The 21,916-nt window shown below is 40.4% G+C and overlaps 2 protein-coding genes across 2 annotated transcripts; one reads left to right on the forward strand and one right to left on the reverse strand.

Annotated features, from left to right (window-relative positions):
- Positions 1 to 10,855: 10,855 nt before the first annotated feature.
- LOC311506871 (B-cell receptor CD22-like) lies at positions 10,856 to 16,718 on the reverse strand. Its single transcript, XM_084570991.1, has 5 exons — positions 16,671 to 16,718; positions 13,274 to 13,630; positions 12,979 to 13,197; positions 12,594 to 12,854; positions 10,856 to 11,680 (listed from the first exon to the last, which is right to left on the reverse strand). The coding sequence occupies exons 2-5, from the start codon at positions 13,428 to 13,430 to the stop codon at positions 11,412 to 11,414; spliced, it is 906 nt and encodes a 301-aa protein (XP_084427117.1). The 5' UTR covers positions 13,431 to 13,630; positions 16,671 to 16,718; the 3' UTR covers positions 10,856 to 11,411.
- A 969-nt stretch (positions 16,719 to 17,687) lies between these two features.
- LOC311499307 (histone H4) lies at positions 17,688 to 18,558 on the forward strand. The gene has a single exon (XM_084560247.1). The coding sequence runs from the start codon at positions 17,791 to 17,793 to the stop codon at positions 18,100 to 18,102; it is 312 nt and encodes a 103-aa protein (XP_084416373.1). The 5' UTR covers positions 17,688 to 17,790; the 3' UTR covers positions 18,103 to 18,558.
- Positions 18,559 to 21,916: the final 3,358 nt, after the last annotated feature.

Here is a 21,916-nt window from a genome sequence, read left to right on the forward strand (position 1 = left end):
GCTCAATACAAATAATAGATAATAAATCGCTGAATTCCTCAAGAAAGAGTGTGGGTGACTGTTTAGGAGGTCTGTATATAGTCAGTAGTAAAATCTGAGGGGAGCCCTTAATGATGGTGCATAGGTACTCAAATGATGAGAAATTGCCAAATGACGACTGCTTACACAGAAAAGATGTTCTAAATAGGGTGGCAATGCCACCCCCTTTCTTGCTGGTTCTAGAGGCATGCATGAAGTCAAAGTTAGGGGGGGTTGTTTCAATAAGAGTAGAGTTACTATTAGCAGGGTTCAGCCATGTTTCAGTTAGCAGCAGGAAGTCAAGACAGAATCTGGAAATAAGATCATTAATTAAAAATGACTTGTTAGAGAGGGACCTTACATTTAGGAGGGCCATCTTGGCAGTTGACTTAAGTGTCATAGAATGAGTGGCAGGGGGTTGAAGATGTTGTGATACAGGTCGAAGGTTTCTTTTATTTGCCTTATGGGCGTAAGGCAAACACTTTTTCCTGGGCCTGATCAGTGTGGGAATTTGTGATTCCACGAGAGAACCAGATATTCCAGCAGGACCCTCAGGAGTTTCATGGAGTTCATGGACAGACGGTGTAAGAGCTGGTGGAGGGTCAAGCTGTGCCGGAAGTCAGAGACAGCCAAAGGCAATAAAATTCAAGAAATTAAAAGTTAATTGTCTGACTCCATTCCTATTTGGATGAAAATGGTCATTATCATATAAATCATTTCTAGTCCAGAAATAGTCAAAATGACTAATAAAATTAAAGCCAGCTGCTATGCAGAAATTGCGCAGCCACTGGTGAAAGCCGTAAAGACGGCTAAAGTACTCTGACCCCCCTGAGAGCGATGGAATGGGACCAGATAAAAAGCACCGTTTCCCAAGTGACTCAACTTTAGAACACAGTTCCTCGGTTTCTTGGCGCAGTTTTGCAGAGGATCTGTCCATGACATCATTTGTCCCAGAATGTATAATCACAATAGAGACAGTGGGGTGAAGTTCAATAAGTTTGGGGAGAAGAGAGATAAAATCAGCAACTTTACCACCATTAAGGTAATATGTTACACCAGCTGGAAGTTTAACTCCTCTAATTATAGAGTCTCCAAGAAGGAGGATTTGGGGAGCTGAAATGTCATTGTATGAGTGAAAAGACAGATTTTGGGGGAGCTGGTGTGAAGCATGGGATGCGAACTCCGGGTCGCTAGGGGGCGATACAGTCTCATCAGTAACTGTGCCCACTGAGCCAGAGAGTCGAGAAGAGGACCCCAGGTGTATGACGTCATCAGTAGTCGCAGGTGATGCTGGATGGATAGGAAGCTATGAAGACCTACTATTAGCTAGGAAACACAAACATTTTCTCTTGGTCCTTCTGGTTCCTGCTTTTCTGTAATCCAAAGTAAATTATCATCAATTTATATCAAGAAAAAACAAAAACAAAACAAAGACTAGAAGATCATGGTCCTGTGGACATATTTGTGGATTTTGATGTTCAAATAAGATGAAGAGGAAAAGCAAGCATGTTTAACCTTAATCAGTCGTTCGGTTTTATTTATTGATTGTAGCTCCAAGTTGGAGACGTAGCCCCTTTAAAAGGATGGAGGGTTTTTTTTTTTTCCCTGTGTTGTGAGGGCTGTTGCCATGGTTCCTCAAGAAGTTTAGTCCCACCCCGTCTTCTATCATGTCCTCAGACACACATTAAATGCTGCTGGGAGGCCAGTAGTCACATTATTGGACATATCACCTGTCGATTATTGCCTCTGAGTATCCACTTCCATTCAATGACCTTTTCGCTCGTCTGTCACCATCTGAACCTTATGCGTAAATTTGACCCCAAAACTAAAACCAGAATAGACAGAATTGACATTTCCTCTCACTGAGCACTCAGACCATTTAATAATTAAAGCCTCGGTCCATGAGAGGATTTTGGAAATTAAACACTAAATGTCTAAAAAATCTAGATCTGGTAAGTGAACTAAAAAGAGAAGTCTGTAAAATTAGAGAATTGAGATTTCTGGTCAGATCTGATGCTGTGGGAACTATTGAAGAACAGAGTGAAGGATTTTAGACTGCTACAGAACAAAGAAAATTGGGAATAAAATGAACACTAGGTTTTAATGTTAATATCAATGAGAAATCTGTCATGTACGGCCTTTTTAGTGAGAGTTTTATTGATTCTAAGAGACGTCTGTTCTGGCTGGTGATGTGTATCATTAACTGTCACATCTGGAAAACGAGCTGAAACAGTCATTGAAGAACAGAAGATGATCAACAGCGACTCTGTCTTCAAGAACATTTTAGCAGATCTCAGGACGAGGAAGACTATAGACTCAAAGACCAACAGCCCTTTTATTTACCCTGGAACCTCTTAAATATATGAAAATTTGCTCACTGACATTAATGTTGTAAATGTTGTGGTGTTTTTGCTCTTCACTGTATTTTAACCCTTTTACTTCTCTTGTTGCACTTGACTGAATTGTAAATGTATGAAAATTATCTCTGCGTTTATATATAGGTTGATGGACCTTCTTATATTGTAATCTTATAGAGTTGTAATCATGTTTGTTACCATGTTGTTAAAGCTGAATAAAGTTGTTTAAAAGCAAAGGCGGGAAAGGACTCAGTAAAGGAGGCGTCAAGCGTCACCGTAAAGTTCTCCTTGATAACATCCAGGGAATCACTAAGCCCGCTATCCACCATCTGGCTCGCCGTGGTGGAGTCAAGCGTATCTCTGGTCTGATCTACGTGGAGACCCGCGGTGTGTTGAAGGTTTTCCTGGAGAACGTTATCCGTGATGGTAACGGCAGTTCTTTTGACTGTACTGAATCACTAGAATCAGTTCATTAAAATGATTCGTTCAAAAGATTCGTTCACCGAATCGTTCAGTGCTTAGCAGGAGCCCTGACTGCATGGTGTACATATGTCAAACCCAAGGCCCGCGGGCCACATCCGGCGGTTGCCAAGGCATATCAGTACGGCAGCCCCGCGCTCTGAAGCTACATCAGTCCTTAAGGTTGACCAATAAAAGCGCAAGTCATAAACATTAGCGCACTAAATACTAAAATATGTTAATGGAGATTCTTATACAAAGATGTAGTAATGCTGTACCACTTAGCAGACAACAGACTGAATCGGTTAGCCTACTGTTCCATGGTAACACATACAGCAAACAGAAAACTTACTAAAATATAAATGACAACACCACTGCAGTTAAACACCAGTCGGTTAACATACATGCTAAAATACAGACACAATGGAAGTGTCCGTTAGCCAAATAACAGCATGTTTAACAGGTTATTAGCATGCTAGCTTAACCCCATAGTTAGCTGCACTCTCCACCGTATAGTAACCACCACGTTACTGTCGCTAGTCTCATTGTATTCTACGCGGTTTATACTACACGGTAAATGCGAGTCCTCCGCGCAGTTCATTCACTGAACATGCTACATGGATGTTAACAAGACAGCGCTAATTTAGCAGTACAGTTACTAAACGTGAATCAAGTCCTCTGCCCTGAGTGGCAATTCTTTCTGTGTGTACATGAATGTGCTGTGCTTAAAGTAGATTTGCGAATCGTGATTCAAGATTCGCTAGGTTCACTAGAATCGCTAATCGTGATTCACGAACTTAGCGAATCTTCAAGTAGGTTTGGAAATCATGAGTGGCGGTGCGAATGTAAATCGCCAGACAGACTCACTTCTCTCTGTGTAGTGAGTGACACAACACTACAGCAGCAGCACGTTCACTAAACGTGAACACGAGTCCTCTTTCTTTTATATTGCGGAGTTTAGCAAGTATGAAAAGAGTAGGAAAAGCAGCAAATAAAAAAAAAAACACATCGCAGCTGCAGCAGAGATTTTGTTACTTTTAAAAACTTCAAATATTTAAATCCGTCTTGCAGTCAGGGTTTATAGACGTGTATCAGACCGAAGACCAAACACTATGTGAATGCATTTTTCCAGCCTGTCAAATAAACAAATAAAGTGTATATGACCAAAGTGTATGTCTGGTTGTTAAATATTTTTTTTTATTGCACTGAAATGAAAACAAGAAATAACAAAAGTGAGAAATAATAATTTAAAAGGAAAATGACAAACTACAACTATTATAAATACTGTACAAGTGTCAAACAAATGAAAGATTGTCCTTGCACATTATGCTCTCTCCTAAGGTATTTTCATCAAATGATCTTGCCCCTACACCAGATTTGCATTTAAAAAAAACAAGCAGGCTGACTTTGGATGAATTTATCTGCCACATCTTGCTGTAAATCCTCTCCGATGGGACAGATATGGCCACAATCACGAGTGAGAGTCAGAGTGCGGCAGTTCCACTCCCGGCTGACATACTCACGGCTGAGCTCAACGGAACTGAATAATCATTCAGAATCATTCGCAAACGACACAACGCTAATAGGGTCACCTACACCGAGCAAGCCAAGAGGAAGACCGTGACTGCCATGGATGTGGTCTATGCTCACTGTGTTTGCTGCCAACGCAACGACTTCACTTTTACAACGATGCTCAACATGTGGTTTTCACTCCAAGTCTCTGATCTCAACTGGGTATTAGTGGTGGGCGGATTGATCCAAATATCGATAATCTCGATACCAACGTTGGTATTGAGATTGATCGATACCAATGTAATGAGATCGATACTTAAGTTTCAGTTTCTCGCGTTTCATTAAAGAGGCTGTAACCTGACTTACTTGTTGTACCGTCACGCCAGGTGACCGAACACCGCCCACCGCTACCAGCCAGGCCCAGCCAGCAGCAGTGCATTACACACAACAAGAGAAAGAGTAGGGTATAACCAAACAGGTTATATTTTCGGGCCGAAAATGAAACGACAGAACGTTGTACTATTTGTATAAAGGCTGTAAGATACAGTGGTAATTCAACAAACTTGTATAAGCATATGGAAAGAAGACAAAAGCGCACTAATGGGAAGACATGTTGTCTTATTTTTGTATTGTATTGTACTTCCTAAACACTTTCTTACATTTATAATATTTGTTGTGGAGTAATAATTTTGTACACTTTGTTTATTTAAGAAACAAAAAATCCAGGTCCAAGTGCAAAATCAAAGTGCAATAAAGGTAGATATATACTTTTATAATTGTATTGTAGTTTCTGAACACTCTGCCTGAAAAATAATTTGTTTTTATTTGTCCTCAAGTGATCATTTTGTGTTGTTTCTGAACAAAAAACTTTTGTTGTGATAGTAAAGTATTTTCTATTTACTTATAAACTTTGCCCAAATTCTGTACTGGATTTTAACTGATTAATAATCCAAAAGGCAAATCACAAACACACTTAAATGTCATGAAATTTCATTCAGATTTAGATTGCTTCAGATTGATGATTCAATTCAATTCAATTCAATTCAATTCAATTTTATTTATATAGCGTCAATAACAATACAAATCGTCTCAAGACGCTTTACAAAAACCCGGCCTGAAACCCCCAGAGCAAGCCTGAAGGCAACGGTGGCAAGGAAAAACTCCCTTTTAACAGGAAGAAACCTCGAGCAGAACCCAGCTCATATGGAGGGACCCATCTGCCTAAGGCCAGCCGGGTACAGACAGAAGAAAGAGAGAAGAGAACAGCAAAGAGAGAAGAGAAGAGAACAGCAAGATAAACATACATCTGTCATAGATACACATATCTGACTAAAGTGTACATGTGGAATCTTATGATACAAACTGATGATGTTACATGACAGTTTGAAAATGTAAGAGGAATCATAGGCAGGTTGGAGAATTGTTCATTCAGGTAGGAGTGGATAACTGCAGGATTCCATGAAGACTAGGCAGGCTGATGAGACCACGACAACAGATGTAGTATAGAGCTCCACAGGAAACACACCACTCCAGGCCAGAGATACTCACAAGAAGAGGGGGGAAGGGGGGGAAGGGGGGGGGGAAGGGGGGTGGGACACACACAGCAGTAAACATTCTACATAGTAATAGCACAGAATTGTATGACTAGTAGTATATAGGAAATTAGAGGGCAAGAGCTCTGTGCCAGAGAAAAGAAAGTGGAGGATGCGAGAGAGGAGAGAGAAGAAAGAAGGAGGACATGTGTTTGGTGCATCGTCCCCCAGCAGCCTAGGCCTATAGCAGCATAACTAAGGGATGGTTTAGTCCAGCCCTAACTATAAGCCTGATCAAAAAGGAAAGTCTTAAGCCTGACCTTAAAAATAGAGAGAGTGTCTGCCTCCCGAACCCAAACTGGGAGCTGGTTCCATAGGAGAGGAGCCTGATAGCTGAAAGCTCTACCTCCCATTCTACTTTTTGAAATTCTAGGAACCACAAGTAGGCCTGCACTTTCAGACCGAAGTGATCTGCTGGGATGATATGGTACAATAAGGTCTTTAAGATACGATGGAGCTAGGCCTTTAAGGGCCTTGTATGTAAGGAGGAGGATTTTAAATTCTATTCTAGACTTTAAAGGGAGCCAGTGAAGAGAAGCTAAAACTGGAGTAATATGATCTCTCTTGCTAATTCCTGTCAATGCTCTTGCTGCGGCATTTTGAATCAACTGGAGGCTTTTTAAAGAGCTATTTGGACAGCCAGACAGTAATGAATTACAATAATCCAGTCTGGACGACACAAATGCATGAACTAGTTTTTCAGCATCACTCTGAGACAGGATGTTCCTAATTTTGACGATATTACGCAGGTGAAAGAAGGCAGTCCTGGTCACTTGCTTTATGTGACATTTAAAGGACATATCCTCATCAAATATAACACCAAGGTTTTTTACAGTAGTACTGGAGGCCAAGGTAATGCCATCCAAAGACACCATGTGATTAGATAATGAATCTCTGAGATGCTTAGGACCGAATACAATAACTTCTGTTTTGTCTGAGTTTAAGAGTAGGAAATTACAGGTCATCCAAGCCTTTATGTCTTTAAGGCATGCTTGGAGTTTAACCAACTGATTAGTTTCATCTGGTTTCATAGATAAATATAGCTGGGTGTCGTCTGCATAGCAATGAAAGTTTATGCCATGTTTTCTAATAATCTTGCCTAATGGCAACATGTATAACGTGAAGAGTATTGGTCCTAGCACAGAACCCTGAGGAACTCCATAACTTACTTTTGTATAAGTAGAGGAATCATTATTGACATGAACAAACTGGAATCTGTCAGATAGATAGGATTCAAACCAGTCTAATGCAGTTCCTTTAATCTTGACCTCACTTTCAAGTCTCTGTAGTAAAATATTATGATCAATAGTGTCAAATGCAGCACTAAGATCTAGCAGAACAAGTATAGAGACAAGTCCACTGTCTGAAGCCATGAGGAGATCATTGGTAACTTTAACCAGAGCTGTTTCTGTACTATGATGAACTCTAAAACCTGACTGAAACTCTTCAAACAGACCATTCTTGTTTAAGAACTGATTAGCAACAACTTTTTCTAGAATTTTGGAAATTAAGGGAAGGTTGGAGATTGGTCTATAGTTGGCTAAAACATCTGGATCTAAAGTGGCTTTCTTAAGTAAGGGCTTAATTACAGCAATCTTAAAAGACTGAGGCACATATCCTGTTAATAAAGATAAATTTATCTGGTTCAATATGGTGATGTTAATTAATGGAAAAACTTCTTTGAGCAATTTAGTTGGGATTGGATCTAGAAGACAGGTTGATGGTTTAGATGCTGTAATTGTTGAAGAGAGCTCAAGAAGATCTACTGGGGAGAAGGATTCCAGATATTGATAAGGTCGTACAAAAGTTTCTAATGTCGCTGTACTTGCATCTTTAACAGCTGTTGGAAGGATGCCTTGAATATTTTCTCTAATGCCGACAATTTTATTAGTAAAGAAGCTCATGAAGTCATTACTACTGAGGGCTAAAGGAATAGATGGCTCAACAGAGCTGTGGCTCTTTGTCAGCCTGGCTACAGTGCTGAAAAGAAATCTGGGGTTGTTCTTGTTTTCTTCTATTAATGATGAATAATATGCTGTTCTAATACTACTGAGAGCTTTTTTATAAGTTGTTAAACTATCTTTCCAGGCTATGCGAGCTTCTTCAGAATTAGTGGAATGCCAAATTCTTTCTAGCTTTCGGACTGCCTGTTTTAAACAGCGCAACTGTGAATTATACCATGGAGCTAGCCTCCTCCTATTTATGACCTTCTTTTTCAGAGGAGCAACTAAGTTTAAAGTTGAACTAAGCGATGCTGCAGTGCCATCGACAAAATAATCTATTAGTGCAGGGGTTAAATTGTGGTTGCTGTCGTCCACAACATTGGTACATGGCACTGAGGTAAATAAAGAAGGAATTAATTCTTTATATCTAGTTACAGCATTGTCAGACAAACATCTACTGTAATGAAATGTCTTTTCAGTTCCTGTGTAATCCATTATTGCAAATTCAAAGGTTATGAGGAAATGATCAGACAAAAGAGGGTTATGAGTAAATACTGTTAAACCTTCAGTTTCTATGCCATATGTTAGGACAAGATCTAAGGTGTGATTAAAACTGTGAGTTGATCCGTTTACATTCTGAGAAAAGCCAATTGAATCTAATAATGATGTAAATGAGGAGCTAAGGCTAATGCATCCACTGAAATTATTAAAAAGTATGCTCACATCTTCTATACCCATTTAGTTAAAGGTAACGGCAGCATACTCGGTCACTTCCTGTTCCTCCATTTTTCTGTGGGGTCTGGTCACTCTGATGTTGGAGTACAGAGAGTCTGGCTCCTTGTTGAAGAAGACGATGCCGGTATATTGAAGGTTATCCTGCTCTGGTTGTCCCTGATCAGGTAGAGTCTGTAATGACACGACTACTTTCAGGCATACGCTTGAAACGTGGTAAAATGAGTTTATCTGAAGATAAATAAGGTTTTGTTTCTTTATATCAGAATGAATGTTTTCACCTGCTCACTGTTGTCTACATTGTCATCAGACTTGTCCGACTTTCTTCTAAATAGCAGAATTTCAAATGAACAAATCACTTAATTTAGTAATTCCATAAAAGAATAATCATCAGATTTAATAACCGATAATATTAACAGAACAACTCACCGAGTCCACAGGAAGACAGAGAGGAATATGAGAATGAGGAGAAAGACAGCAGTTATTCCAGCAGCTGTATATTTTCCGTTTCCTGGGTAAAGAGTGATCAAAATAAAATACAAATTGGAACCACCGCTCCCATAAAGTGATATATGATAAAATAGGCACAGAACCAGCATGTGTATATATTACAAAGAAAACTAATATCAAAGAAAGACAGAAAAAACAACACGTTCAAAAGCATTCAAATTCTGAAACAAATTTTAAATGCAAGTATAGGAGCCATTATTTACGTTTCTCCGAACCACTAGAGGGCAGCCAAGCGGTGTTTACACTGGAGAGTGGGAGTTGTGACAGGTGTTATGAGTTCATTGATTATGGTAACAAAGAGGCTGATGGGGAAGCAAACAGTTTTTGACTGTGCTTGAATTTACGTTGTTTTTTTGAGGTGTAAGTTTATGTCAAACCTATTGGAAGTGTCTGACTATTTATTGAACAGAAATGCGGTAAAGAAATAAAACGCATTGTGAAGTTGAAAAGTTGGAAAAGACAGTTTTTTGTTTGTTCGAGTACACGTCCAAACATTAGGCCCATTATCAGCCAGTAGTGGTTTCAGTATAGGACTCTATATTTTTGGCTATATTCTTAGACACCACATCAAGTCCTGCCTCTGGTCCCTAGCCCCCTCCAGAAAGCATGGCATCTGTATCTACCTCCTTCCTGTCCATTACAGCCGCTCTACTTCTCTCTGGTTGTGTGTCTCTAAGACCCCGTTCAGACTTCACATTCACATCTGTCCTGGGGAATCTGATCACATGTGACCAGATTAAAGTTCAGGTGTGAACACTGATCTGGTCTCAGTCCACATGTGAACTCCTTTCTTTGGTGGTGTCAACACCTGCTCAACAGGGTTGATCTGTGGAAGAGGAGTTTAACTCAGTCATTCAACCACTATTAGAAATGATCACCTAAATAGCTGATGTGAGGTAGAGATCCAATAGAGACTGCATGCAACTGTTAAAATATTCTACTGTGCCCCAAATGATCAAATCAAGCTCTATTGTCATTTTGACATACATACAACACTAATACAGACAGAATGAAACCGCATTGAGATCTAGGCAGACTAAAAAATAGGTAAAAGACTTTACATATATGTAGAGCACAAAACTGAGATCAGATCTCAAGTGCTGGCTGGGGACGCATGTGGAAATGCATTTTAATACCAGGTGTCAACACAGGAACTTAAAGGTGGTCACTTGTGATCAGATCATCGAGGTTTGAACAGGGTCATTGTTTGCTGTAAATTTTCCAACGAGCAGCTCAAACCAATTTTCCTCCTCTATGACAAAATCCATGAAATCGTCACAGTGCTTCAAGTGAATATAAAAGAATACCTGCCAACACAGTCAGGTGTAAGGTGGAGTTATGACGTCCTCTTGTGTTCTGGGCTTCACAGTAATAATTCCCACTGTGTTCAGGTCTGCTGTCAGTGATGTTGAAGATCTGTCCTGAAGCTTTTGGTGAGTTTTCATTCTCCTTGTACCAGGTGTAGTTAGCTTCTGGGTTAGCATCACTGCTACAGGTCAGAGTCACTGAACTGCCCTCCACTACCTCACCAGAGGGACTCACTGATACTGAGGGAAGCCTTGGAGAATCTGAAGAAGATTTAGATTAAAGGTTACATGTGTTCTCATGACATCATAACATCCCCCCAAAAAATAACATCTGAATCAATGACTGTTAGGGGGTTGCACAATTTATTAAACTTTACTGTTATGTGATGAAAGTCAAGTGGACTAGTGTCTTGTGATATCACTAATAAAAACCAAATAGAAAGTAATGAAATCTATATTCTAGACCTGAATACATATGCTGAGAACAGACAGCTCATGTGCTACATACTGTGAGCTGCAGATATGTATAGCCTGTATAAAAACAGGCAGCACATCAGCACCATCAGTAGCATTTAATAGCATTAATAGTACTCCACATAGTGTAGCAGGTATTTCTCTGAAGCCTTCTCCGTGTACTGCAGCTAAAGGTCTAATAACTATCAAATAGTTGATGTGCAGCCTCTTTCTCTCTGTTACCACAGGACGTTTGGTGAAGTTGTTAACTGACTGCTGTCCAGAGGATTTGGACCGTTCCTCTGCCAGCATTAGGGGATGTCTTTTTTGCAGTCGAACTTTAGTTGTATTTCAGGACTGACATGTCACTATAGTATGGGCTTCATCTTTAGTCATGGTACAACAGTGAAGTCGACTAACGGACTAGTCCACTAGTCTATTCAACCCCTTGTGGGCATATTTTGCACCTGCTTAACTACTGGATTGACTCTAGCTACTCTGGACACTCTAAAGAATAAATTAGATATTTTACTCACATTTCACATCAATTAGTTGGTATTCAGACCACTTCTTCCCGAAATCATTCACAGCTGTACATTTATACTCTCCAGAGTCAAAGGGCTGGATGGAGCTGAAGAAAAGCGTTGAGTTGGTACTGATAAGTTTATGACCATTCCTCTTGGACCAGGTATACGTAGCTGGTGGGTTAGCATCACTGCTACAGGTCAGAGTCACCGAAGTGCCCGCCACTACCTCACCAGAGGGACTAACTGATACTGAGGGACGCCTTGGTGGATCTGGAGAAGATTTATATTAAAGGTTACATGTGTTCTCATGACCGTATAACATCAAATCCCCAATACTTCTCTGTACAAAAAATTAACATCTAAATCAGTGGCCGTTAGGGGGTTGCACAATTTGTTAAACTCAACTGTTATGTGTGAAAGTCAAGTGGACAAGTCTCTGATGATATCACTAATAAAAAACAAATAGAAAGTAATGAAATCTATATTCTAGACCTGAATACATATACTTAGAACAGACAGCTCATGTGCTACATACTATGAGCTGCAGATATGTATAGCCTGTACAAAAACAGGCAGCACATCAGCACCATCAGTAGCATTTAATAGCATTAATAGTACTCCACATAGTGTAGCAGGTATTTCTCTGAAGCCTTCTCCGTGTACTGCACTGCAGCTAAAGGTCTATTAACTTTATCAAATTGTCGATGTGCAGACTCCTTCTCTCTGTTACCTCAGTGCGTTTGTAGAAGTTGTTGACTAACCAGAGGATTTGGACTGCTAGCGTCAGGGGATATATATATATATATATATATATATATATATATATATATTCATTTTTTTTCAGTAGTACTTTAGTTGTATTTCAGGACTCACATGTCACAGTAGTATGGGCTTCATCTTTCGTGAAGTATTTTCATACACTTGATGAACCACTGCTAGGTTGCTGCAATGACCCACTGGGCTCCTCACCTGCCTTCTCAGAGGCGTCCATGTTGTTATTGTCACCTGATCAGTGACTAGTCCACATGATGCTTAAAACGTTATGGCACAGTAGTGAAGTTGACTAACAGACTAGTCCACTCGTCTGTACAACCCCTAGTGGGCATATTTTGCATCCGCTTAACTACTGGATTCACTCCGGCTACTCTGGACACTCTAGAGAAGAAATAGATATTTTACTCACATTTCACATCTATTAGTTTGTATTCAGACCACTTCTTCCCCAGACCATTCTCAGCTATACAGTAATACTCTCCAGAGTCAAAGGGCTGGATGGAGCTGAAGAAAAGCTTTGACTTGGTACTGAGAAATTTATGACTATTCCTTTTGGTCCAGGTGTAGTTAGCTGCTGGGTTAGCATCACTGCTACAGGTCAGAGTCACTGAACTGTTCTCCACTACCTCACCAGAGGAACTCACTGTTACAGAAGGAAGCCTTGGAGAATCTGGAAGAGAACACATGGACACGTTTATCATATTATAATTGGTTTGATGTATATTTCTGTGTGGAAGTATCTGAAACTTTTCTCTTTTCTGGATCAAAATCACTTATGAATAAAACCGACTCACATACTGATGGAGAAGAGAATGTTTCATATCCCTTTAGAGAACAGGAATATCTATCTGTAGAATGAACTGGGGTTAAAAAAGCTGATGTTTCTGTCAAAATCGTTTTCCCATTTCTAAACCAGACATAGGAATGATGACCACGTCGACAACTGCTCTGACATTCCAGTTGTGTCTTCCGCCCAGAGTTCAACACCGGTCTGATCACCTGCACCTGGAGACCTGAACAAACACAATTTATCTTCATATATACATGTAAATAACATTTGAAACTGAATTATAAAGTGTTTGATCTTACCAGTGACAGTCAGAGTGACTCCAGGTGAACCAGTAAACTTTCCAGTCTGTTGGTTTATTATGAATCTGAACTTGTACCTGGCTGAGTCACTTTCGCTCAGGTTTGAGATTCTCAGAGTGCTGGTCTTCTTATGATGATGATACGCAACACGACCCATGTAGTCTGAGTCTGTTTCCAAATCAGTCTGAACTTTATTACTCTCTTTAATGAACCAGAATCTTTGTTCAACCTTTGTGTTTTTTTCATTTATCTTAGCTGGGTATGTATAGGTGCAGCTTATGTTCACTGTTGATCCTTTTACAGCACAAATCTGAGTAGAACTGTAAGTCACCGACCAGTCAGTCTGACCCTGCACCACTGTAACACAGAACATTTAACATTTTATTAGTAATATACAGTATCTGTATCACTTCTGTGTGTTTCTACAAACTGCTGCAGTAAAACTAGCGTGGACTATTTTTAAAGGTTAAATACCATTCATTCATTTTAAACCATTAATTACGACGTTGTATTATGTTGAAGACTGTCAGATGTTCGTATGATCTCCACAGTTTATCTTAATTTGCACTGAGGGAAGAGGAGATACAAGCTGCATTGAAGGAACAGAAATGAAATAAAGTAATTATCCTTGATGCAAAACATTTCAGCAGAGAAAATGTTACAGGCTCTGGTGTTTCCCTCCGCTGGTCAAGAACGGTAAAAACTGTTTAAATCTTGTCATCTCTGCCTCCGGTGAAGCTGATCTGGGGTAATCAGAAGGATCCAATAAATAGGAGGAGGAACCTTGGCTCTAGTGATGGGAAGTTCGGCTCTTTTCTGAGAGACGGCTTTTTTGCCACGGCTCCTTAACATCTCTTTATTTAGTATCGTTTATAGTCTAATATTTTAGCCCAACACAGCAAATACACATAGGTGTGTGGATAAGCCCTTTTGCATTCAATGTTTTTTGATGAGAAGCCTATTAACTCTCATTTTGTGAAGTTATTCTGTTACAAAAGCATTCTTACTTTTGTTTCATAATTCAGTAAAACTTTAATTGTGCAAACAAATGCAGTTAAATCCACACAAGCAAAAACAGAACCGAACTCAGTAAACAAACAGTATAAATGTCCTTATTGCATGATGGCACTGAGAAAAATCAGATGCCTCAGAAATATTATCTTGCTATTATCCTGTTGTCTCAGCCACAGTGTCTTCTCCCGGACACTGCAGCAGGAGACATTGTTTATGTAGCTTCTGTTTTACTTCTTTATTATTTTTGTTGGGTTCAGTAGTCTAACTCAGCCACAGTTCAGAGCATAACTTTCAGAGCATGTTTCCTCTGCTGCATTGTCCTTAATAAACATCTAAAAGTTTGCTACTGTTAAATGTTCAAAGCATGGAGACATCACATTCATCATATACCAACAATAAAAATAAATAGATAAAAAGGACATTTTTGTAAAAATACAAGGTTAAACAGTGGCACAAGATGTTCTCTCTATTTTTCATTAAATTGTGGGAAATGTTCTACAGATAAGGTACAGATGCATCCAGTCTACAGCTCCTTTGTTGTGGTGAGTTAATTTCCAACAACGCTGTCTCTCTGTAACCGTATCTAGGGCAGGATTAACTGTATATGAGTGAATGTAACCTTACTATTGTCAGTTGATTCTGTACATCCATGTACCAACTCACTGCTGCGCGTAAAACTTTTGAAGGAGACTCCAGTAACTCTGACATTCTTGATCCTTCGACTTGGTCAACCCAACTTGAATTGTTGTTTAAAGAGTAGCGATGTGTCATGCGCAAAAGAGCCGGCACTAAGAGCCGATGCTTGGTAGTGGATCCGAAGAGCCAATTCCCATCGCTATTTTTTTTCTCCTTTAGCTCGTTCATCTCTGCTCGCTTGAGGACAGGCAGAACTTTGTTTGGATGGGCACACCATGTGTCCCTCATGTGAAGAGGGACGGACACTGTGGCTGACTGACTAAGACAGCAGCCAGCGGTGAACAGTATTAGTTACGGAGAGAAGAAATCGCATCAGCCCATCAAAGCTGAGGCATCTGATTTTTCTCAATGCCAGTATGCAATAAGGACATTTGTACCATTTGTTTATTTGTTATTTGGCTTGATTATAGTGTCTTTTGGTGAAGGACATAGAGAGGGGCCCTCTAATGGTGATAACAGAAGTCACAAACGTTACAGGCTGTGCAGTGGTATGTCCACGCCCCCCAATATGGGGGGACAAATGGGTCAAATAGTGGTCAAGAACCCCCTACCCCCAACACGAAAATGGTTTGGCCACTGATCAAAATTTGATGTTGCCATTTGATTTGAAGTTCTGTACGCTCAAAATGTATGATCAGCACAAGTCCGGCGCTCAGAAAAGGAAAGAAGAGAAGAAGAAAATAGAGGCTTTAAAGGTTTTCTTAACAAATATTAAAAAAAACGTGGTGACGGTGAAGCTGGGACTAGTAAAGTGAACGTAAAGCAAGGTAAGAAACAGCGCAGCCAACATTTACCAGCCTTGTAATGTAACCTAACAGGCTAGCTCTAATGTTAAAGTCCATTAGCTTGTATAAAAGAGCGGTTCATCAAAACGTCTAAGATTATCTCGTCCCGGGCCCAGGCAACACTGTCAGCCGGCCTGGGTACCTCAGGCAGAAGTGTTAAAAGCAGAGCCACCACTAAAAATTACTCAGCTCAAGCTGCAGAACTAGTCGCACTTATGAAACCATGCCAAATAACAAAAGACAAAACTACCAACATTTATACTGACAGACAATATGCCTTTTCCACAATACATGTCTTTGCACAACAATGGAAGAATAGAGGCATGATGACATCAACTGGAAAACCTATTAATCACAAAGACTTAGACTTAATGGCAGCATAACTGCCTAAAAAAGTGACAATCTGCAAATGTGCAGCACACACAAAAGGAACTGATCCTGTTTCAATAGGAAATCACAAAGCAGACGTAGAAGCTATATTTGCTACAGTGCATGTATCGACTCCTTGCTGCAAGTAAAACCTTTAAACAAAACTCCAGTGACTGTCATTTGTGAAAAAAATAATTTCTGTAACAGACATTAAGGGTAAAATTTCTGCACATTGAATGCAACACCTCTGTGCAACATCCTCCTTAGCTTTTAAGTCACAGAATTGTGAAGGTGTCTTGTGGTCTACCAGTGACTGCAGACGGGCGTCACTGGTAGACAACTGGAACCAGACATCAGCATTAAAGTTTTTGTTCACTTTTCATAACCATTCATTCAGGAATAATGTTTTCATTCACTATCCAGCAGGTTTCCACAAAACCAATGGACTTCATGCATGAATGAGACAAATTTCACAAATCCCACAGACCTCCACATCCCTCTCTTTTAAAGCAGTGAATTTAGACGTACAGTACCTGACAAAGAGAGAAGAACAACGACAAATCCACCCACTGCTGTGTTTAAACCCATTGCTGCTCATCTAATCTGTGGCTTCAGACAGCAGATAAAATTATGTTCACTGGACTTCTGCCAGTCACAGCAGTAGTCACTGTGGTTTCTGACAGACAGAAATAAGGCTGTCGAGACATGCAAACTTCCTTCCTCTGAGAGGATCGATGTGCTTGATGAGCGATTTGTCAACCTGCTTTTGTGTCTGTTTGAAACTTGTTTTTTTTTTTTTTTTTTTATCACACATGAAAACAGACCAAGCCACAACAGAGTCTACCACAGCATCTGTTTATTTTAATGAACAATAAACACCACTGGGTTGCGGACACAAACCTAATCAAAGAACGGCCTGTGACAAGCTCTGGCTCTATCTATAATACATGAAGGGAAATAACTCTTCCTACCAGCTGTTGGCAGTAGTTTCTTTTCAAGAGGCAAAAAAAAAATTAAAAAAAAATGGGGAACTTGGAGAGCCACTATTAGCTGGGAGACTCGAAAGCTACTGAGCTACTATTAGCTGTGAGGCTAGGAAGCTAAGAATAACAATTAGCTCTACGACGCTTAAGAGAGTAAGAAGCACTGTGAGGAACTACGGTAGCTAGGAAGCTAAGAACAGCTACTATTAGCTGGGGGGCTAGGAAGCTATGAAGAGCTACTATTAGCTAGGAAACACAAATATTTTCTGATGGTCCTTCTGGTTCCTCAGCCTGCTTTTCTGTAATCCAAAATAAAGTTTCATCAATATATATATCAAGAAAATAAACAAAGGCTAGATGATCATGGTGCTGTGGATATATTTGTGGATTTAAATGTTCAAATAAGATGAAGAAGAAAAGCATGAATGTTTAACTTTAATCGGTCGTTTGGTTTTATTTATTGATTGTAGCTCCAAGTTGGAGACTCTGTCCCTTTAAGAGGAGGAAGGTTTTTTTTTTTTTTTTCCTGTGGACTCGCGAGGGCTGTTGTCATGGTTCCTGAAGAAGTTTAGTCCCGTCCCCGTCTTCTATCACGTCCTCAGACATACTTTAAATGCCGCTGTGACTCCAGCGCTGACATTATTGGACAGAATTCATCTGAACAGTAAAAATGAGTGGAAGAGGAAAGGGCGGCAAAGGACTCGGTAAAGGAGGCGCCAAGCGTCACCGTAAAGTTCTCCGTGATAACATCCAGGGAATCACTAAGCCCGCTATCCGCCGACTGGCTCGCCGTGGTGGAGTCAAGCGTATCTCCGGTCTGATCTACGAGGAGACCCGCGGTGTGTTGAAGGTTTTCCTGGAGAACGTTATCCGTGATGCCGTCACCTACACCGAGCACGCCAAGAGGAAGACCGTGACTGCCATGGATGTGGTCTATGCTCTCAAGAGGCAGGGACGTACTCTGTACGGCTTCGGAGGTTAAACGAGCAACGGCTTCAACTCAACAAAAAGGTCCTTTTAAGGACCACACATCTGATTTATAAAGAGATTCATCCGAATTAACTACTGTTGACACTGTTAAAGTACATTTATCTACAGAAATACTCAACATGTCTTACATTAATAGTTTAAAAAAATGTGATATTGCTTGGAAGTGGTGCATTTAATGTCACGTAATAGAATAGAAAGCTGTTCTGATCTCAGCTGGACATGAAATCATTTCATGAGTGAAATAAATGGGAGAAGTTTGTGCACTGCTAGTAGATGGCTTCATGGACCAAATATAGACTGTCAGAACTTGGCATGTGCTAAATACCAGTGCCCTATGTGGTCCTCCAGTTTTAGCCCATATGAATTGTCCAAAATCATCCTATGTCATGATTATTGGGACTTTAACGTTTCATTTTCAGCTTGAAACCATATAACTATGAAGTAAAATATGTGCATGCCAAATCAAATCCCATGCAGTCTTTTTTCATTTTTAAACAACTTTATTCAGTTTTTATCAAAGATTAAAACAACCCCACCCCAGATATTTAAATATATAATATAAACGCATTTATTTGAATACAATTCAATACAATTACAATTCAGCCAAGTGCACAACAGTATAAGTAAAAGAGTTTAAAAAAAAAAAGTGAAGGGCAAACACACCAACATATACAACATTGTCAGTGAGTAAATTTGTTTGATATACACTATATTGCCAAATGTATTCACTCACCCATCCAAATAATTGAATTCAGGTGTTCCAATCAGTTCCATGGCCACAGGTGTATAAAATCAAACACCTAGGCATGCAGACTGATTCTACAAACATTTGTGAAAGAAAGGATCACTCTCAGGAGCTCGGTGAATTCCAGCGTGGTACTGTGATAGGATGCCGCCTGTGCAACAGGTCCAGCCGTGAAATTTCCTCTCTACTAAATATTCCACAGTCAACTGCCAGTGGTATTATAACAAAGTGGAAGCAATTGGGAACGACAGCAACTCAGCCTCGTAAAGCGGATGCTGAGGCTCATAGTGCGCAGAGGTCGCCAACTTTCTGCAGAGTCCGTCGCTACAGACCTCCAAACTTCATGTGGCCTTCAAGAACACTGCGTAGAGAGCTTCATGTAATGGGTTTCCATGGCCGAGCAGCTGCATCCAAGCCATACATCGCCAAGTGCATTGCAAAGCGTCGGATGCAGTGGTGTAAAGCACGCCGCCACTGGACTCTGGAGCAATGGAGACGCGTTCTCTGGAGTGACGAATCACGCTTCTGCATCTGGCAATCTGATGGACCAGTCTAAGTCCTGACTTCAACCTGATAGAACACTTTGGGATGAATTTGAGTGAAAACTGCAAGCTAGACCTTCTCATCCAACAGTGTCTGACCTCACAAATGTGCTTCTGGAAGAATGGTTAAAAATTCCAATGAACACACTCCTGAACCTTGTGGAAAAGAGTGGAAGCTGTTATAGCTGCAAAGGGTGGGCTGACGTCATATTAAACGCTATGGATTAAGAATGGGATGTCACTTAAGTTCATATGCGTGTAAAGGCAGATGAGGGAATACTTTTGGCAATATAGTATATTTAAGAGGTTCCAGGGCAGAGGGCTGTTGGTCTTTGAGTCTTCCTCCTCCTGAGATCTGCTATAATGTTCCTGGGGACAGCGTCATTGTTGATCATCTTCTGTTCAATGACTGTTTTTAGCTCTTGTTTTCCAGATGTGACAGTTGATGATACACTAGCCAGAACAGATGTCTCTGAGAATCAATGAAACTCTCTTTAAACAGGTCGTACATGACGTATTTCTCATTGATGTTAAACATTATAACCCACAGTGTTCATTTTGTTCCTGATTTCCTTTGTTCTGTAGTGGTCTATTAGAAGATGTTGGATGGTTTCATCCTCATCACAGTTTGTCATTGGACATTTTTTTAGTTGTTACGTAACAGCTTCAATGAACAGTAGCTCTGACTGGTAGTCTATTTACTGAGATCAGTTTAGCTCCAGATGTTGTTTTAAAATCTCCCACTCTCTCTGATTTCTGATGATGACTGTAACGTCATCGGCATAAGCCAGGGAAGCCACTCTGTTTGTGGTCGTTATTGATTATTTTAATTAAAGAGCTGATGGCTAAGATATAGAGGGCAGCCCCGTTTCACATCACGTGAGATTTGAAAAGGTTCAGTTAAGACTCCATTGACTTTGGCTTGTACAGAGGATTTAACGTACAGTAATTGAATCGTTTTAATGAAGTCTGCAGGGAAACCATAAACCTTCATTACGGCCCATAAATACTGATGAGACACATAATCGAAGGCTTTCCTTTAGTCGAGACTAACTATGTAAGAATCTGTCCCATTGTTATAAATGACTTCTCTGAGGCTACAGAGATAGTCCCACATCCTTCCACCTTTAATAGTGCATATTTGTCCTTGGTCTATTATTAAATCTAGTCTGTTCATTATAAGGCTTCAACTATTAAATGGTGCTCGGTGAGGATGGTGTCATTACTCATAGGTTTCATCTGAGAGGAAATGTAAATTTGTGTATTCTGGTTTTAGTTTGTGGGTCAAATCTTGTGAAGTGGGTGGTGAGAGGTTTAAGGGAACACTGATTTACTGAATGACTGTTTAAAAAAGACACCAACGCCATCAGAGCTGTTCTCACCGATGGAAATTTCACAATGTCCTTTTTGCCACAGGTGACAGACATCATCAGAATAATTGTGCCTCTTGAGACGCAGCTTTTGTAAACACAAGTTGTCAAAGTCAGTGTTCAGGAGGAAGTCCACTTTCTTTGGTGTCAGTTTCCTGGATGGTAAACCTCTCACGTTCCATGAGGCTGCTTTTAAGAGACACGTCGTTGTAGAGAAATGAAAGGTGACTTATAAGCGGTTTAGACGCAGAAGCTACGGCGACAGTGCAGATCATCATCATCACTACTCTCTGAGCGAGTAGGGAAGAAATCGTGGTTGCTGTATTCCTGGTGGATCTCTACTGCTGTTTCTTGTGGCTCAGCAGCTCGGAGCTCCTCCACTCCACTTGGAGGAACATCATCAGCTGAAGTCTGAACAGGTGGAGGTGGATCCATAGCGTAATCCTCCACAGCTGAACGAATATCCGCTGCAGGATCCTGAGCCTTTTCAGTAGTCCAGACAGTGTGGTCTGACTAAGGGAAGTTTCCTTGGACTAGAGTGTGCATCCCTCGAGATTAAAAAAATAAATAAAAAAATCCAGACATCCCAAGGATAAAAGTACTAGTTCAGAACGTGGTCCACATACTTCGTTCCTGTTAACAATAAAACAAACTTAAAGATGACCACAGCAACCTAATCAACATAAAGATGGTACAGAACGAAACTTACTTGGAGAACCACAAATAATCCACACAAAGGAGAGACTCAGCAGCACAGATACGGCACCAACCCAGAGGAGACAAGGGACAAGGCCAGAGAGATGTGCACAGGTGGAGCTTACGGGGCTCTATTGTCTCCTCCCTTTTATACCTTGCTACCCACAACAGAAGACTGGCCACTAGATGTCAGTCCAAGGTCATTTACTGGCTTAACACACAGAACACAGAGGAAGACTCACACATGTTTTTTGTGGGTCCGGCAACACCGATGCATCGGCGCGTGTGTTGAGCTCATAGAAGGAAACCCAGTGTCGGTGCGTGTATAGCATTAAGAAAAGTCACTTCACGGATACAGATGCTGTTTCGTCCGTCACCGAGGCGCCACACTGTGTTTATAAAGAAGCGAATCTGTCAACGGGATGGTCTTTGCCAAAAAAAATCCTTGAACTT

Source organism: Chelon labrosus (genome assembly GCF_963514085.1).
Source record: "Chelon labrosus genome assembly, chromosome: 2".
Taxonomy (NCBI): Eukaryota; Metazoa; Chordata; class Actinopteri; order Mugiliformes; family Mugilidae; genus Chelon; species Chelon labrosus.